Source organism: Pseudonaja textilis, chromosome Z (assembly GCF_049901715.1).
Source record: "Pseudonaja textilis isolate UNSWEBS1 chromosome Z, rPseTex1.2, whole genome shotgun sequence".
In the NCBI taxonomy this organism is placed as follows: domain Eukaryota; kingdom Metazoa; phylum Chordata; class Lepidosauria; order Squamata; family Elapidae; genus Pseudonaja; species Pseudonaja textilis.
Genome location: NC_142008.1, coordinates 110041912 through 110061082, shown reverse-complemented (window position 1 = coordinate 110061082; position 19171 = coordinate 110041912). Strand labels below are relative to the sequence as shown.

Sequence of the window (19171 nt, the reverse complement as noted above, 5' to 3'; positions counted from 1 at the left end):
CCCCTACCCCCTCCCTATTCTATTCCATTCCATTCCTCTACTCTTATTCTATTCCACTTTTTCTACTCTATTCTAATTTTAATTCTAATTCAACTCTAATACTAATTCTATTCTGCAGTAAAAAAATGCTAAGTAAAACATTTGTTTTACCATTCTCCATAAAGAGAAATTTTACACAATATTATGCCAAAGAATTAATTTTATTGGATTGGGAGGGGAAAAGGTCAGGAGTCTGAAAAGTATACAATTTTTTTAAAAAAAAACCATCTCAAAATAATATCAAATAAATACAGAAAGCATTTCTTCTATTTACACAGAAATAACGAGTTGGATTTAGAGGTGATCATACAGACTTCATAAGACAGTGGGATTTAGGACAGTCATGCTAAACTAAGTCCCACTGACTTCATTAACACACTGCAAAAAAAGAACTGAGTCCGATTCAGATGAATATAATCCACAAAGAACAGGATCTAAACTGACTGACTGTCCAACCTTAAATGCAGGGGTGGGATTCAAATTTCTTAACACTGGTTCTGTAGGCATGGCCTAAGTTGTGGGTGTGGCTTACTGGTCATGTGACTGGCTAGGAGTGGCTTGGTGGTCCCATGACTGGGTGGGTCAAAAGATAGAAATTCACTTTAACAATGCTCTTGGTGTGGGGTTGGACTAGATGACCCCTGAGGTCCCTTCCAGCCCTGGATTTCTGTTCTGCTTCAAAGCAACCCCTGAAGCTGTGTCTAGTGGCAGAGTTTGTGGTCCTTCCTTTCTCTCCTTTTTCTTTCCATCTCTCCCTCCCTCCATCCATTGTCCGTCCATCCATATCTCATTCACATTCCTTTCCCTTTCCTCTTGCTCCCTTTCCTCCCTTTCTTTTTTCTCCCATCCCTCCTTCTTTCTTTTTCATCCTAGAAAGACAGAAAGAAAAGAAAAGAAAGAAAGAAAGAAAGAAAAAGAAAGAAAGAAAGAAAGAAAGAAAGAAAGAAAGAAAGAAAGAAAGAAAGAATAAATCTCTATAGTATTCATAGTATATTTTCAGTTGGAACCTCTTTCTACTTAAACCAGGGGTCCCCAAAGTTGCCTTTAAGACTTGTGGACTTCAACTCCCAGAATTCTCCAGTCAGCTATGATGGCTGGAGAATTCTGGGAGTTGAAGTAGTCTTAAAGTCGCCAAGTTTGAAGACCTCTGACTTAAACCTTAGTACAACACCCAGATATTTAATGCCATTAAACATCTTGGATTAATCTTGAAACTTTTTGCATACTTGTACTTATATAGAAAGAATTTTATTTTAACACAGTACGGCTTCAATTCCAAAGCTACTTTTTATGAAAACCAAGTCAAGAAAAGGAGATTGGAAACAAACCAAAGCTTAACCTTCTCACTCTTTCTAACCCTTTCTAAATGGCAAGTAGAAGTGAGTCTTTCTACTTGCCATTTTATTACCAAGAATTTACCACCATCTTCAAATTAAAGAGTTGCCTTCCAATAACAAAAAACACAAGTTTGCAAACTGCCTGAATATTAACACAGCGCATAATTTTGTTTGTTAAACGAACTATAAAGTGGAAGAGGGAAAATATTTGTGATAAATATTTACTCTGTTTTTTTGCTTGTCAAACTTAAAAGGTCATTGGACACTCCATAAAGGTTGTGACAGCAATAGAAATAATGAAGCAGCAGCTAGGCAAACTGCTGAATAGTCTGAATTATGCTTGGGAAATTATGTAATGTATGCTCTGAAACTGAGCAAATGAATGGGACCTAAAGGTAAGCTGTTCTCTACAAAATCCATTCTGAACTTACCACGGTAGGCCTGGCATGAAAAAACAGAGCAACTTACTAGTTTTGAAGAGGACATGGAAGAAAGAAGGTTGGCTGCAACAGTTTTAGGAGACTGCAGTTTTGATTACCCAGAATATTCCCAAGGCAGTAATCAATACTATGTTCTTTTGGCTAAACACTGAATCCAGGCATAGTGTAAGGCTGGATGCTCCCAGGAGGCTGAAGGAAGACCTCCCAGGCCCAAAACGGGGCTTAGCAAGCCTCCCTGGAGCCTCTTGGGAGCAAAAACAGGGGAGGGGGAGTGATGCTGAACTCCCCCCAACTCCCCGTATTTTCTCCCAGGAGGCTACCCTATACTTACCTGGTAGCCTGACAAGCCTCTTGGGGACTTCTGGGAGGGGCTGGGCAGATTTCTAATGAGGGCCATTCCCCAACAGCTGCCAAGCAAACAGAGAAAAGCAGGATTCAACCTATACAAGTCTCTCCACGTGTTCCTTGGGGGAAGGCAAGAGGTAGGAGAAAGGGACTGGCTGTGGCAGCAAAAGGCAAGTTGGGGGAGGCGACCAGGTCTTCAGAGCTTCACTCACCCAGGAAGATCAGAAAAGGCATAGCAGTAAAGGGCCATAGCAGGCAGTAATGGCTGGCCTGGCAGGCAAAAGCAGGCTGCAGGCATGTCACGCATGCACACCATGTTGCACATGTGCAATAGGGACTGACTGGGCAGAGAGCGGAGAAGTGGGCAGAGAGTGGCGGGGCCAACCAGAGGGCCATTTTACCGGTTCTCCGAACTACTTCTATAGAACCGGACAGAACCGGTAGAATCCCACCCCTGCTTAAATGCGATCAGTGTGAACCTGCTTTCATCTGGGCAGAGCACAGGGCAACAGTCTCAAATTTGCCAATCTTGGTGTTCTCTGGCAAATGCCAAACGTCCTGCACGGTGTTGGGCTGTAAGCACAACCCCCACCTGTGGACATCGGGCCCTCATACCATCTTCATGAAGTCTGTTTCTGACCGTTTGAGCAGCCACATGCACATTTGTGGCCCGCTGGAAGCCATTTGGCAGGGCTCTGGCAGTGCTCATCCTGTCCCTCCTTGTACAAAGGTGGAGGCAGCGGTTCTGATGCTGGGGTGTTGCCCTCCTACGGCCTCCTCGTCTCCTGATGTACTGGCGTATCTCCTGGTAGTGCCTCCATGCTCTGGACACTATGCTGACAGACACAGCAAGCCTTCTTGCCACAGCTCGCATTGATGTACTATCCTGGATGAGCTGCACTACCTAAGCCACTTGTGTGGGTTGTAGACTCCGTCTCATGCTACCACTAGAGTGAAAGCACCACCAGCATTCAAAAGTGACTAAACCATCAGCCAGAAAGCATAGGAACTGAGAAGTGGTCTGTTGTCACCACCTGCAGAACCACTCCTTTACTGGGGATGTCTTACTAACTGCCTATTCTTTCCACCTGTTGTCTATTCCATTTGCACAACAGTATGTGAAATTGATTGTCAATCAGTGTCGCTACCTAAGTGGATGGTTTTATTTCACAGAAATGTGATTGACTTGGAGTTACATTGTGTTCTTTAAGTGTTCCCTTTATTATTTTTAGCAGCGTGTTTCTACAAATCAGTCCGACCTCTCTAAATTACTGAAAACGGTACGAGGAGAAAGAGCTGACGTAGCCTAAAAATCTGGGCATCCCTGCCCTTTCTCTCTTCTCATTCACTTTGTGCGTGGTAGGCAATGGTCGCAGCGGCCTGGTTTTGGGATCTTTGCACTCTGCCGTTCACCACAAGAAGTAGAGGAGTATCTACGCGGAGGCTAGAAAAAGTAAAACTCTGAAAAGCAGGAAGAAAAAAAATGAATGATAGTGAAAAAATTTAGGTAATGTGAGATTTTTTTTAAAAAAACCATCAGTGTAAGTATCATACTTATTTGTTACATTTATTTGTTGCCTATCTCTCTACTCTAGAAAGCTTAAGTAATAAAAGGTAGAAAAACAAGAAAGCTTGTAAACAGAACTACAAGTACTCCTCAACTTACGACCAAAATTCAACCCAACATTTCCATAGATAAAAATATGATCATCATCATTATCTCTTTTTAATGACCCCATAATCCCTTGCAGGGTGGAGTGTGGGCAACTGAATGGAGCAGAGTGTTTACTGGCTGGATGCCCTTCCTGTTGCCAATGCAGAATTTTATTCAGCAGATAAATTCTCATTGTGCCCCAAGAAAAATATCTGCCTCTACCTAGGATCGAACTCACAGCCTCCTGATTGTAAGGCGAGAGCTTCACCTCTAAGCCACCACACCACTCTCGGGTAAATATAAGATAAAGATAAAATAACCTTTATTGTCATTTTTTACCTTGGGCACATTGGCACACATCAAAAATATAAACTTTCTTTCAAAAGTTTATACATACGTACACATATAAACATGCTGTATACAAACATATTATATATGTAGTGTCTCTCTGTTGAGCCAGCCTACTCGCATTTTACAATTTTTCTTGCACAGTGAATCATTGCAGTTGTTAAATTAGTAATCCAGTTGTTAAGTGACTCTGACTTTGCTTGCTTAGATCTAGCAATATCTCAGGGGTTGCCACAAAGAAGAAAGGGTCAACTTATTCTCCAAAGCACCTGAAGGCAGGACAAGAAGAAATGGATGGAAACTAATCAAGGAGAGAAGCAACCTAGAACTAAGGAAGAATTTCCTGACAGTCAGAACAATTAATAATGGAAGAATTTGCCTCCAGAAGTTGTGAATGCTCCAACACTGGAACTTGGACCAGAAGACCTCCAATGTCCTTTCCAACTCTATTATTTTGTACCAATAAAGGAGAATATTTGTAGCTCAAGGTTGAAATGAGGGATCCTTAGTGCTCTGAGCTTGCTTGTTTTCTTGCAGACGTTTCATTACCCTAACTAGATAACATCATCAGTGCTCAATAGCGCTGATGATTTTACTAGTTAGGGTAATGAACCATTTGCAAGAAAACAAGCAAGCTCAGAGAGCACCAAGGACCCCTCTCTGTTATTCTGTTATGTTATTCTGTGAGAAGATTGCAGAAGGTGATCACATGACCCCAGGACATCGCAGCCTTGTATGAATCAATTGCCAAGACTTTGAATTTTGATCACGTGATTGTGGGAATGCTGCAACGGTTGTAAGTTTGAAAAACAGTTATAAGTCATTTTTTTCAGTGCCGTTGTAACTTTGGACGGCTATTAAATGAACTGTTGTAAATCGAATTTACTAGTTATAAACAATAAAGCAAACAATGACAAGGGAACAATCCTAGTTGGCTTACAAAGATAATACTTCCCCTTGAAACATTTTTCTCCCCAAGTAACAGACAAGAGAATCATCAGAAAAACTTACTGATACAAAGTGATGAAGAAAATGAAAGCTCACGTACCTTGGTCTTTCTGTCTCCATTTTCAAGTGAATATTTCTAATACTTTTAGATTGAAATACAAGTATTCCTCAAACTTACAACCCTTCATTTAGTGACTATTCAAAGTTACAATGGCACTGGGGGAAAAAATGACTAGTGACCAGTCCTTGCATTTAGAATCTTTACAACATCCCCCCATGGTCACGTGATCAAAATTCAGGTGCTTTGGCAGCCAGTGTGCATTTTTAGTACAGCTGCAAGATCCCAGGATCATGTGCTCACCATTTGCAATCTCCCCAGCTAGCTTCCGACAAGTAAAGTCAATGGAGCAACCTGGATTCACTAAACAGATATATGATTCACTTAACTGTAGTTATTCATTTAATGACTATGGTACAAAAAAACCTGTCGTAAAATCAGGCACAGCTCATATAACAACTGCCTGGCTTAGCATCAGAAATTCTGGCCCTAATTGTCGGCATAAATTGAGGACAGTCTGTAATTCCATGTTGCCCATTGTAAGTTTTGGATTATTTGTGGAAGGCTCCGATTAAGTTTGAACATTATTCCCAGCATGACATAGAACAGACAAAAGGTGAATTGGGAATCGACTCACTTTGTTCTGGTGTTGGATGTGATGGTGTCGAAGATGAGGTTCAGGGATGGCCACCGAGTCCCCAATTAGGACACCCCAGCTTTGGACCATGTTGTAAACAGTGACAGCAAAACAAGGGCCTTCGATAGAGTCCACCAATCCAAAGGTGCTGTTGGAGAGCAGAAAGTGAAAAAATTGAAATAAATTAATTATTGTGCATTTTAAGTCAGATGTATTCAATACAGAACTAATATGGGGTGTATGCTGTGCATTCAAAAGGTTACTGAGTCATAAATCTGAAGTTAATTGTCTATTTTATGCATAAAGTCAATCAGTGGGTTCCAGTGAGCAATAAACATAGATACTGCCTTTTCTCTGATCAAAATTGTGACCAACCTAGACCAAACCAAGTCCAAAAACTCTAGGGAATTTCTAAAGCCTGGCACTCTGACAAATTAGCCATCAATAAAAGTGTAGACATAAACAATATCCAGAAGAGACAATCAAAAAGCCAAAAAGAAAGAACCAAAAAACCAAAACACCTCTCGATCAGCAATCAACATCCAGATGAGCATTAAATTAATGCCAATATTAACTTCAGACCAACAATCAAGGAGTAAACAATTCCCCGATCAAGGAACTGCCAAACCAGCTAACAATAAATCAAAAGAATTTCTAAGACCAGTCCACTGGCAAACCATTAGAATATAAACTGAGAGTAAACCCCACTCCTTATTATTACTGATGTTACTTTATATAGGTAATGAAACATCTGCAAGAAAACAACTAAGGACCCCTCATAGAAATCAATTTAGCCATCTCAGTAAGATCTATCATCTTCACCAACCATCCTTCCATTGAGGATAGTCCAAATCTTTCTATTTTTGTACTATACACAAATATATTATGCAATAATCTTGCTACAGTTGTCATACAGAAAAATAAAACCCCACAACATTTTTTGCAACTGTCTGCTCATCAATCCCAAAAGAAAAAACAACAATTCTGGGCTCAACTTGTATATTAATCTTTAAAATATTCTGAATTGCTAGAAGCTGTGGCTGCCATCTTCAGAAGGAAAGTGGTCTTTGTCTAGGGTCTGTGTAACATCGCCTCCTTTAGATGCCAGCCATGATTCCTAGTGAGCAATTATGGCAACTTTATGACCTGTGGACTTCAACTCCCAGAATTCTTGAGCCATCATGACTGGCTCGGGAATTCCGGGAGTTAGAAGTCCACAGGTCAATGTTGGCTCAGGAATTCTGGGAGTTGAAGTCCACATATTGTAAAGTGGCCACAGTTGCTCATTTTTGCTCTAGACCAGGCCTGTGGATCAGATGCATCACACACTGGCCATGCCTACATGTGGTTTAGCTAAGGGGGAAGTTCAAATACGTTACGTGATGATGCCATGACGATGCGAGCTTTGATACCCCTGCTCTAGACCAAGGCCATTAAACCCCAAAGTTCAACCCTGCCCAATAAACACAGGCTGTGAAAGCCAACACCAGACACTGATGGTATCAAGGCAAACAAGGTTCAGAACACAATTCTATACTCACAAAGGCACTTTTTCCTCAGTAGTCAGGCTGAACAACACCTTCCCCAAGATCACAGTACCCGTGTTAACACCAGGCTGCAAGGCACTGAGGGATCGTCTCTGTAGTTCTATCTTCTGACCTGAAGGCCCTTGATAATGTCCGTCACCACACGGGCCCAGGTGGGAGCTTCGCAGACTTCCCAACATGTTTTGCAGCTTCTTGCCTTTCACCTTGCCCTAGAAGAGGAAAGAAGCAGAAACAAGACTTGTTGGCAGATGTGACATTACCTAATATGGACAGAGGACCAAAAAGAGCCCCAAGTCTTTCAACCTTAATACCTTGTTTTCCAGGAATCCATTAAGTCTCTCAAGAAAATCCATGAGTTGCTGCTCCCGTAGTTGAGGTTCCAGCCAAGCTGGGTCAAGAGCTGCGGCCCGTGAAAAACCCTCCAGGGCTTCCATGTAGTTTTCTTCATACTTAAAAAGCTGCACACAAACCATGTAAAAAACAATGGATGATAATTTGGAGTGAAAGTGAAGCCTGTCTCTAGGATCCAAAAACTCAGCATCCTAATCCCAAAGGTGCTTTTTCAGGAGGCAATTGAGCCTTGTCTTGTTTTTTTTTTTCTTTCAGGATGCAAATGACCAGCTGTCTGCAATAAATCCTTCCATCTCCCCACCATCCAGTCAGAACTGAACAGCTTCTTGGATGAGAAGTGAAACATCTTCAAAGGAAAACCAGAAAGTCCAGTTGCCTCTTAGAAAAAAGCACCTGTGGCACAACCATTATCTGGATGACTGAGAATCTCCATAGACCACTAGCATCCTAATTCGTAAATGAAAACTATATATATGTAATCCTTGACTTACAACCATTCGTTTAGTAAAGATTCAAAGTTAGGGTTGGTTAGGGTGACAACACTGGAAGTGACTTGCGGCGTTTTTCACCATAACAACCACTGCAGCATCCCCATGGTCACGTGATCAAAATTCGAACACTTGGCAACTGGCATGTACTTACGACGGCTGCAGTAACCCAGGGTCACGTGATCCCCTTTTGTGACTTTCTGACTAGCAAAGTCAACGGGGAAGGCAGATTTGCTGAATGACCACATTACTAGCTTAACAATTGCAGCGATTCATTTAACAACCGTGAAAAGAAAGGTCATAAAATGGGGGAAAACTCAACTCAACAAATATGCTTTAGCAATGGATAATTGGGACTTTTTGAGGATACCTGTACTTGTGAGACCTTAGTTTGACTGACTATAACTTCCAGAGTCTTTGTTTTCAACCCTAGCTCTTAATAGGTTTAATTGAACTTCTGGGCATTTAGCCAAGAGCATTTCATACCTCGTAAGTGTTGCAAGCTAGATAAACAATCCACTCAGCACTTGTGAGGGAGAACCATTGAGAATATCAGATAATATAGCCACTAGAAACTCCCTGCCCTGCCTCTGAAGGGATTAATTCCCAAATAAGAATGGTGTAACTCATCAGAAACTCCACTAAGACTCCAAGATCCCCCTCACAGTCACTGCTATTAAGCCTGCTTTCACCCAACCTTTATTTAAGTATTAAATGCATGAAATAATAAACAACTTTTTGGTATATATCTTTTTTTAGATAATTAGGGCAAAAAAGCAATGTCAAGTTGGCCACACCCACCCAGTCACATGATCACCTAGCCATGCCCATCCAATCACATGATCACATAGCCATGACCACCCAGCCACATGACCACCCAGCCAGTCATTAGGACAGAGAGCCCCTTGCTAAAAAATTTGAAGCCTACCCCTGGTTGTAGGTCAATAGGCACCTAACAATAACTAATATAACTAACTTAATAATGAATTTAGATAACCAACAATCTAAATTGGTCTCTCCATGTCACCCTTAATAAGCATGCAAACCAGCATCTGCATTTCCCACATCAGATGAGGAAAGCACATATTTTTCCTTCTGTCCTGGCCACTTTTTACAGAGGCACGATTGAAAGGGTTTTAACCAATTGCATCACTGTTTGGTTTGGTGGCAGCAATGCCTCAGATAGAAAGTCCCTACAGAGAATGGTAAGGGCAGATGAGAAGATTATAAGAAGCTTGCTTCCCATTATACAAGATGCTGCTTATAAGCGCTATGTGCTTAAGAGCTTGAAATACTGTTAGAGACCCGCATACACCCACTCAACGGTCTGTTTGTTGCTCCCCTCTCAGAGGAGGTTTCAAAGTATTTCCAGCAGGAGTACCTGATTCTATTACAACTCTGTTCCCTATGCCATCCGTCTGATAAACTCGCAAGATTCATTCTTCTTGTCGTGTACATATATACATCCAAATTAGACCGTGTTGTTTCTCTGTATCATATATATGGATATGTGGATATATGCATGTGTGTGTGTGTGTCATGTTTATGTAGTGTATATTAGACCCTTTGAGAGCTGTATGCAACGAAATTTCATTTTAATGTATGCCAATTAGTGTACATTTAAAGTGACAATAAAGTTATTCTAAGTTCTAAGTATGTCTGTTGATAGAATTGCTTATTATTTTTTATTATTATTACCTTTATTGTCTGAGTACAACATGTGTGCAATGAGATTGCCTGTAGAGTGCCAGGCTTGCCACAGTTGTTAAGGGAATCACTGCAGTTGTTAAGCTAGTAACACGGTTGTTAAGTGGTTTCCCCATTAACTTTGCTTGTCAGAAGGTCGCAAAAGGGGATCACACAATTCTGGGACACTGCAATTGTTATAAATATGAGTCAGTTGCCAAGCGTCTGAATTTTGATCACATGAGCATGAAGATTCTACAATGGCCCTGAGGGTGAAATGCCATTGTAAGCCACTTTTTCCAGTGCTGTTGCATCTTCAAATGGTCACACAATGAATGATCAAGGATTGCCTGTAGTCAGCTCCCCATCTTTCTGTCAACAAGGGTTTCTGCTCCAGTGACTTTCCTAGACATTTACGGAGATCCTGGGAGTTATATTGTGTTTGATGTTGTCCTTTCCATATTTTTTTTATTATCTGCCTGCAATCCTGGGAATTGCTGATGGTGCTTCATCCAAATCCCAGGTTTTTAAGAAGAGGTTGGACAACCATTTGTCTGAAAAAGTATTGTGTTTCCTGCCTGTGCAGGGGGTTGGACTAGAAGACCTCTAAGGTCCCTTCCAACTCTGTTACTCTCTTAAATACTAAAGCTACTTAGCTTCCAAGTCCAAATCAGATCAGGAGGTGGTATCATGTCCTCATTGTGAGCAATCAGAACAAAGATCCACCCCTCCAAAATAAGAAAGTGGTTTTCCAATCAACAACTTAGCCACATTACACTTAGGAATCGCCAACTATGATCCTAAAGCTTTTCTTGATGGATCAATCATACATTAACCAACTTCATGTTGCCTTCTCTATTCCATTTCCTTACCGTGGCTCGATTGAGATGCAAATCTGGATTACAAGAAGCAGTGGAGTCCACCTTTTCCTGTTACAAATAAATAAACAAAGCACACACAATCAGCACTGCCAGGTAGATATAAAGAACAAATTCATTTGCAAGGAATATTCTTCCTCCCTCAAAACAAGAGGGGGTTCAACCTATTCTCCAAAGCACCTGACAGTAGGACAAGCAATGGATGGAAACTAATCCAGGTGAGAAGCAACCTAGAACTAAGGAGAAATTTCCTGACAGAAGAATTAATCTTGCCTTCAGAAGTTGTGGATGTTTCCAATACTGGAGGAAACTTTAAGAAAAGAACAATCATTTGTCTGAAATGGTATAGAGCTTGCTGCCTGAGCAGAGGGTTGGACTAGAAGATCTCCAAGGTCCCTTCCAACTCTCCATGTCTATTCTACTCTTCTCTACTCTTCTCTAGTCTATGTCTGTCTACTCTACTCTATATTCTACTCTACTCTACTCTATGTCTACTCTACTCTATGTCTACTCTACTCTACTCTATGTCTATTCTACTCTAGTCTATGTCTATGTCTGTCTATGTCTATGTCTACTCTACTCTATGTCTATTCTGCTCTATTCTAGGTCTAGGTCTATGTCTACTCTACTCCTATGTCTATTCTACTCTACTTGAGTCTATGTCTTTGTCTACTCTACTCTATGTCTATTCTATTCCTATTCCATTCACTCCGCTCCACTTGATGGTTGTAATATCCTGTGGTCGCCTGATTGTCATTTGTTGGAGAACCAGGACAACTATTTGTCAGAAATGGTATAGGATCTCCTGCTTAAGCAAGGGGTTAGACTAGAAGACTTCAAAGACCCGGTGTGCTCACCCACCATTTGGGCATAACTATTCCCCTTCCCTCCCTGCTGGTCTACAAAGACAGAAAGGTTGGGGGAATCGCTGATCTATAATTTTACTACAGAGGCTTAACTTGTACAACCATCCCTTCCTCCCTATACCACAACTTTGTCTCGGGTCCCCCGCCAGCACCTACTGCTTGAGCATAGGCACTCAGTGCTTGCTGGGAGATCTTGGGGTTCTGTCCTGTACTGAAGAACAAGGAGAGGTAGGCGTTGCCCAACACATCTGTGGAATGAAGAAAACAAAATTAGCCACTTGCATATCCTCTTCCCTTTTCTGCCCCTATCCCCTGTCTGGGCTATGTTGTGATTCGTTGACTACCGGTTCCACGGAGTCAGAGGAGATGGAGGGGGTGCCTGGTTTACCATCTGAGGAGCAGAAGGACTTAGGGCCAGATGCAAGGCAGGGCTCCTCTGCTCACTGTTTTTGGAGGGGGGGGTGAGCTGAGTGAGGGGGAGGAACAGCTGGGGCCCGTTCCAGATGCGCTTATGCGCAAAGAAGTGAGGAGAGGACAGCAATGCAGGACTGAGGGTCAGCTATCCAGGAAATGAAGGAGACATGATGACAAGCCTCTCCCTGCCTGGGATACAAGGAGGAGTGTGGGAGACACAACAACCGTTCATGCTCCAGAAGAGATGGCTTCGGTGGATTCCTTGGCCAGGATTTCTTTCTACTATCCAGGTTGGCCCAGGTTGTGGGGATTGAAATGCTAATTGAAGCTCCCTGCAGGGACTGCTACAGCTTGCGAAACACCTAAAGGTGTGTGTGACCTGGGGCATTGTCAGTGAATGCCGTGCATTCCTGCCTTTCTAAAATAAAAAGGAGTTTCCCCCCTCACAAGCGGCACTCGCGAAGTCTGGGTCAGGACAGGCTAATAGATTGCATAGTAAAACTCACACCAAGAGCGTCCATCGCGCACATCCATCTGCACCGCCAGTTTGGCTTGCCGCACGCTGTCCATCACATTTTGTGCATGTTCATCGGGAGAAGTGGTGTGCAGCTGCCGTAACACCATGGAGAGGTTCTGCAAGGAGACTTTGTTCTTACACTGAAAGGAAAAATAAGTGTGGCTGCAGAATGAGATTCCTGTATAAAGCAAAGACTTTTAATAAGCTCCAAATGCAGGCAGTGCTTTATTTACCATTCATTTAGCAATTGTTCGAAATTACAGAACATTGGGGGGGAAATGGCCAGTCCTCGCATTTACAACTACTGCACTGCTACATGATCAAAATTCAAACACCTGGCAAACTGGTATGTAATTACAATACAGGTAGTCCCTCGACTTACCACCAACTTTCCATTGCAAAGGGAAACATTTGCTAAAGCATGGCAATTGTTAAATTAGTTTTTGCCTCCATTTGCGACCTTTCTTGCCACAGTTGTTAAGTGAATTGCTACAGCTGTTCAGTTAGTCACACAGTTGTTAAGTGAATCTGGATTCCCCCATGGACTTTGCTTGTCAGAAGTTCGCAAAAGTTGATCCTGTGACCCCAGGACATTCCAACCATCACAAATATGAACCAGTAGCCAAGCATTTGAATTCTGATCACTTGACCAAGGAGATGCTGTAAGGGTCGTAAGTGTGGGAATTGGTCATAAGTCACTTTTTTCCAATGTCCTTGTAATTTTGAACTAAATGAACTGTTGTGAGTGGTGTGGTGGCCTAGAGGTAGAACTTTCGCCTCACAATCAGAAGGTTGTGAGTTTGATTCTAGATAGAGGCTGATATTTCTCTCTCTGGGCACAAAGAGACTGCTGCAAACTCCATATTGGCAACAGGGAAGGCATCTGGCCAGTAAACACTCAGCTCCATTCAATTGCCCCAACTCCACTCCGCCAGGGATTATGGGGTCATTAAATGACTAAATGAACTTTGTAAGCTAAGGACTACCTATAGTTGTAGCAGCCTGGGGTCATGTGGTTGCCATATGTGATATTCCCAACTGGCTTCCAACAAGCAAGTTAATGGGGGAAAGGTGAATTGTCACATGATTCACCTAACATGATTCACTTAATGCTTCAGTGATTTGCTTAACAACCAGGGCAAGAAAAGTCATAAAATCTGGTGCGACTCATTTAACAACCACCATGCTTACCAATGGAAATTCTGGTTTCGATTCTGGTCTGAAATCAGGAACTACTATCCATGTTTACCTAAATTATTGTTTGCAGCATACAGAAAGTCTTAGACGCGCAACCACCTCTTTGAAGTTACGACAGGACTGAAAAAAGTGACTTATACTAATAACCATTGCAATATCCCCATCGTCACATGATCAAAACTCGGATGCTTGGCAACTGGTTCCTATTTATGAGGGTTGCAATGTCCCAGGGGTCACATGATCCCCTTTTGCGACCCTCTGACCAGCAAAGTCAACGGGGAAGCTGGATTTGCTTAACAACTGTGCTATTAATTTAACAACAGCAGTGATTCACTTAGCAACTGTTGCAAACAAGGTGTTAAAAACAGGGCAAAACTCACTTAATCGTTGTCTTGCTTAGCGAAAGGAGTTTGGGGATTCATCACAATCATAAGCCAAGGACTTCCTGTATTTTTTTGGTCTCTGAGAAGTATTTTACTTAATCTACAAAATGCCATTGGAAAAGCCAGAGGTTTCCAAACAATCCTTCACACAAAAGAACGCTTTGATAGCAGAGAACTGAAAGGGAAGCTTACATGGCCAAGCGCTCCAGAGAAGCAGGTATGAGCTGCCGAGACATCACCCTTTTTCCAGTAAACCTCGCCTAATTGATTCCACGCTTCCACCAATTCCGGATCCAGCTTGACCGCTTTGGAGAGCAATTTTTCAGACTGGGCGTTATAGTATGCTGATACATTCAAAGCTTTTCCTTTAAGCATCAATGTGTAAGCTTGCCCTTCTGAGAGGCCTAGGAGAAGTGGAGGGGATAAAAGTAAGAGATTCCATCTATATGTTATTGTCCAAAAAAAGAAACAAAAACAAAAATAAAAAAGTCCACCTAATATTGAGCTGTAAGTACCATACATTTCTTTTTGGCAGGTCTTTTTTCTCTGATCAACTACACATTAACAGAATAACAGAGTTGGAAGGGACCTGGTAGGCCATCTAGTCCACCCCCACCCCCCAGCCCAAGCAGAAGACTCTACACCATTTCTGGCACATGGCAGTCCAGTCTCTTTTTGAAAGCTTCCAGTGATGAAACTCCCACAACTTCCGAAGGCAAGCTGTTCCATTGGTTGATTGTTCTGTCAGAAAATTTCTCCTTATTTCTAGGTTGAATCTCTCCTTGATCAGTTTCCATCCACTATTACAGATGTTTCTCACTGATATAATTCAATATAAGAACCATACAACTAGTAAATGATATACACAATATACTTCAGATAACTATGTTGATCTGAATTCCAGATATAAACTTTCATAGTTTTTATTCTATCAACCGATAGGCCGATACAGGTAGTCCTCATTTAACAACACACAATCGGGACTGCAATTCTGTCATACAGTGAAACATCTGTTAAGGAAAATGACATTCAACTGCACCAGAGTTATATCCGTTCCACTATGATTATTACATTGTATGAATCACATGCTGTGACATGACGTGACCACGAATTGCAATTTCCTGAAGGATTTCCCATTGCTGATGCTTGAGGGAAGCTGCCGATGAAAGTCTGAATACTTCTGCCAATGATATTTCCATTTTTTTCTTTTTAATAAATTTACAGATCTTTCTAAAATTCTGTTTTCACTTTTTCTTTCAAGGTACTAATAAGAAAAAAATGAATTTCAACAACTGTCTAATCAGTCTTCAGCATAAAGAAAGTGAGGAGGTCTGAATACTTTCTAAATGCAGTGTGTGTGTGTGTGTTTCTTTGTTTGTTTCTTTGTTTGTTGACTGTTTCCCAGAAGCATCTGATGGCTCATTATGGGAAATAGGATCTAGACTAGCTACATACAATGTATGTGGGGCTGCCCTTGAAAACCACTCAGAAGTTACAACTGACCCAGAACGAAGCTGCACACAGTGTTGGAATTGGCCCACATTACAACCCTGTTTTGTGAGTTGCACTGGCTTCCAGGTGCCTTTCAGGTACAATTCAAAGTGCTTTAAAGCGCTACATGACATGGGACCAGGCTATTTTGTGAGTCAGCCTTTCCCCGAAGGTATTTACCTCGCTCACTAGATTGGATAGGATAAGCAAGTTTCAGGCCTCATTTTGCCATCAAGGGAACCTGGGAAGCTTGCCATTTTTATGGCTGTCTCCATGGAATATCCTGCCTCCTACAATCGGACAGGCCCCCACTTTCTTAACCTTCCAGAAGGCCATTAAAACTTGGATTTTTACCCAGGGACTAGGATAGAGGGGTGAATTGTTGGGGCACCCTGGAAGATTGATTGAAGCACCAGGTTTTAGCAATAGCACTTAGATTTATATACCACTTCATAGTGCTTTACAGCCCTCTCTAAGTAGTTTTACAGTCAGCATACTACCCCCAACAATCTGGGTCCTCATTTTACCAACCTCGGAAGGATGGAAGGCTGAGTCAACCTTAAACTGGGCAGGATCAAACTCCTGGCAGTGGACAGAGTTAGCGATAGCATTTAGACTTATATATCACTTCACAGTGCTTTACAGCCCTCTCTAAATAGTTTTACAGAGTCAACATACTGCCCCCAACAATCTGGGTCCTCATTTTACCAACTTCAGGATGGAAGACTGAGTAAACCTTGAGCCGCTCAGAATCGAACTCCTGGAGTGAGCAGTGAGTTAGTCCTGCAGTACTTCATTCTGACCACTGCGCCACCATGGCTCTTAGTTTATTTTTTTCTTCTATGGTTGTTATGCTTTTTGTCATTTTACTGTCATTGTAAGAGCCCAGAATTCTTTTAAGATGGGTGACCACACACATTTTTTAAATGTACATTTAAAATAAACAAACAACAAAGACTTTTGGTAGCCAGGTAATGAAGAATACAATATCAAAAATGAAATGAACAAAATTTTGGTATCTGGGATTGGATGTTTGGGGGGAAAGGATTATACTATCATTATTTGTCAGATCTACATGTGTCAAGTGTAAAGAATTGGGACCATTCATGTAGGCAGGTGCATAAATGATTTATTGAAGCTTATACACAAGGATCTGGTCAACTAACAGTTAGCACCAAATTGGCACTAGATAAGAGTTAGTAGAATTCAAGCAAGGCTGGACTTGGATCTCTTGAGACAATGCAAAGATTCTAAACTGATGGTGCATTTAACTCCTGCTCCAGCTCTGCCTGCTCTGTTCTTACAACTTCCTACCTTCTATCAAGGTACTAGACTCAAACATTTTCAATTCTATGAATGCATCCATAATAAGTACTGGGACAGATCAGTATGGGGAGACATGATAGCAGAATATCTGAGGGGTTGCCACAGAGAGGAAAGGGTCAAGCTATTTTCTAAAGCGCCTTAGGCCAGACAAGGAATAATGGATGGAAACTAAACAAGGAGAGATTTAACCTGGAAATAAGGAGAAACTTTCTGACAGTGAGAACAATCAACCAATGGAACACCTTGCCTTCGGAAGTTGTGGGAGTGCCATCACTTGAGACTTTCAAGAAGAGATTGGACTGCCATCTGTCAGAAATGGTGTAGGGTCTCCCCCTTGGGCGGGGAGTTGGACTAGATGACCTACAAGGTCCCTTCCAATTCTGATTATCTGTTATCTGTATGCATGAATGATCCATTGTCAAGACTACAAGCTTGTTTTGATTGCTAAAAGGCTAAGAGAAGTCATACATGGACATTATGAGTAGTATATTTGAGGGATCTAGTAATGAAACAAAACAGATGCCTTAAGATGAAGATACGGAAATGCAAGTTATGTGTGAATTACCATCTATGGCTTCCATTTTTTGAAGAGTCTTCTCCATCTCTTCCTGAACATCCTGTTGTTTTTTCCCAGCATCTTCCACACTGTGATTCTCAAAATAATGATCTCGGAAATGATACAGGTGGTCAACCAATTCCTATTCATAAATGGATAAATACTATCAGATCTCCCAATAGGGATGTCTTGCTGGTACAAAATTCACTGACGTTTGTGATGCGATCGCCAAACTGGCAAACCCAGGTTGCACACCATAAACTAAGCATTTATCAGTCTCTAAGCTAAAATGTAATTGCCCAATTTGAAATTTATTGCATCCATTCTGTGCAAACCTGGCAGCACCACCAATAACATGCCTATCGCTATGTTGACTTAGTAACAGATAAATAAACATGAAAATTCAAAATACAATCAGGTAAATCAGTCCTCCATTTATCGTACATCGCTCAGTCGAGCACAACTTTTTATGGGAAAGGAGAAAAGTTAATTCAAACTATACAGCACAGAACCACTATTTTTAGGTTACAAAACCAACCAGCATTTAACTCCTCATGGAATAGGCCACAGATTAACCCAGAAATCTTTGATCCCAAAGATCGCCAGGTCTGAAAGGATGGCTTACACCGGACACAACAATTAAGAGCAGATTTCTCTGATAATTCTGACATCTTGGGAATCAAAACCTAGAAAGGGGCAGCCTTACCTCCAACAAAGCAGGAGGGCAAACACACCTTGCCAATCCCTTTCTACATCTATTTCAGCTTTTAAATCACCACCCGCCCGCTCTGCCTACTTCATCCACACTGCCTACATTTACTAAACCAGATAAAAGGATAAATGGCGCCAACTGCCCTGCTTTTTGCTCGTCCGAGACTTCTTAAAACGCCGCTTAGCTTTGCGGGTCCTGCGAGCCTTCGGTTACTTTTACCTGCCTGCATAAATCCGGGAAAGCTCTGGAGCTTTGCTCCGTCCCTTCCCCAGAACAGAGACGCGGGAATTTTCTTACTATTATTAGGATTATTTTAATCGTGGCTTTTAAAATGCAGAAGGGAAGAATAGCTTCTTTTGCTCGTCGTTATACCTGCAGACGTTGCCGGGCTTGCGAGTTCTCTTCTTCATCCTCGGCCATGTTCGCTGCGGCCTCCGCCCTCCCTTTCCTGCTTTTCTTCCTCTTTCTCAGGCTTGCAAGCACGGAGGGAGGTAGAGGCCTCTAAAGGCTCGGAGGAATCTAAGCAGTTCAGACGGAGCGGGGAGGAAGAGGCCTTCGCCCTGTCGCTTACGGTCCCCCACACCTATTTTAATAAGAATAACAGTTGGAAGGGACCTTGGAGGTCTTCTAGTCGAACCCCGTCCTCGGCTAGTTGTAACAGCACTGAAAATAAAAGTGATTTATAATTGGTCCTCATACTTAATCAGCGTCAAAGTATCTCCACGATTATTTGATCAAAATTTGATCAACCGGTGTATATTTACAATGGTTGCAACATCCCAGGGTCATCTGGTCGCCTTTTGCAACCTTCCCAGCTGGCTTCTGGCGAGCAAACTCAATGGAGAAAGATGGATTTGCTTAATGAGGGCATTGATTCACTTAGCAATCATGGCAAAATCCTTGGCCTAGTTTTTCCAATAGAATGGGATGGGATGGAATAGAAAAATAGAAAA

The 19171-nt window shown here is 41.9% G+C and overlaps 1 protein-coding gene across 2 annotated transcripts; it reads right to left on the bottom strand.

The window, feature by feature from the left end:
- Positions 1 to 3366: 3366 nt before the first annotated feature.
- TTC5 (tetratricopeptide repeat domain 5) lies at positions 3367 to 18668 on the bottom strand. 2 transcript variants are annotated; one of them, XM_087915968.1, is made up of 10 exons: positions 18438 to 18668; positions 17516 to 17648; positions 14326 to 14537; positions 12543 to 12693; positions 11779 to 11870; positions 10751 to 10807; positions 7665 to 7811; positions 7348 to 7562; positions 5807 to 5954; positions 3367 to 3622 (listed from the first exon to the last, which is right to left on the bottom strand). In XM_087915968.1, the coding sequence occupies exons 2-10, from the start codon at positions 17550 to 17552 to the stop codon at positions 3503 to 3505; spliced, it is 1179 nt and encodes a 392-aa protein (XP_087772094.1). In that variant the 5' UTR covers positions 17553 to 17648; positions 18438 to 18668; the 3' UTR covers positions 3367 to 3502. The 2 variants fall into 2 exon arrangements, with proteins under 2 accessions (XP_087772094.1, XP_026576417.1); XM_026720632.2 differs by having other exon boundaries at positions 18591 to 18668.
- Positions 18669 to 19171: the final 503 nt, after the last annotated feature.

Excerpts from the sequence above, each read along its gene's own strand:
- TTC5 (XM_026720632.2), bottom strand. The coding sequence starts at position 18,638 with ATGGCCGAGGATGAAGAAGAGAACTCGCAAGCCCGGCAACGTCTGCAG. Across the intron at positions 14,538-17,515 it reads AAAAATGGAAGCCATAGATG|GCCTCTCAGAAGGGCAAGCT; the intron begins GTAATTCACACA and ends CACTTCTCCTAG. Across the intron at positions 10,808-11,778 it reads TGAGTGCCTATGCTCAAGCA|GAAAAGGTGGACTCCACTGC; the intron begins GTAGGTGCTGGC and ends TATTTGTAACAG.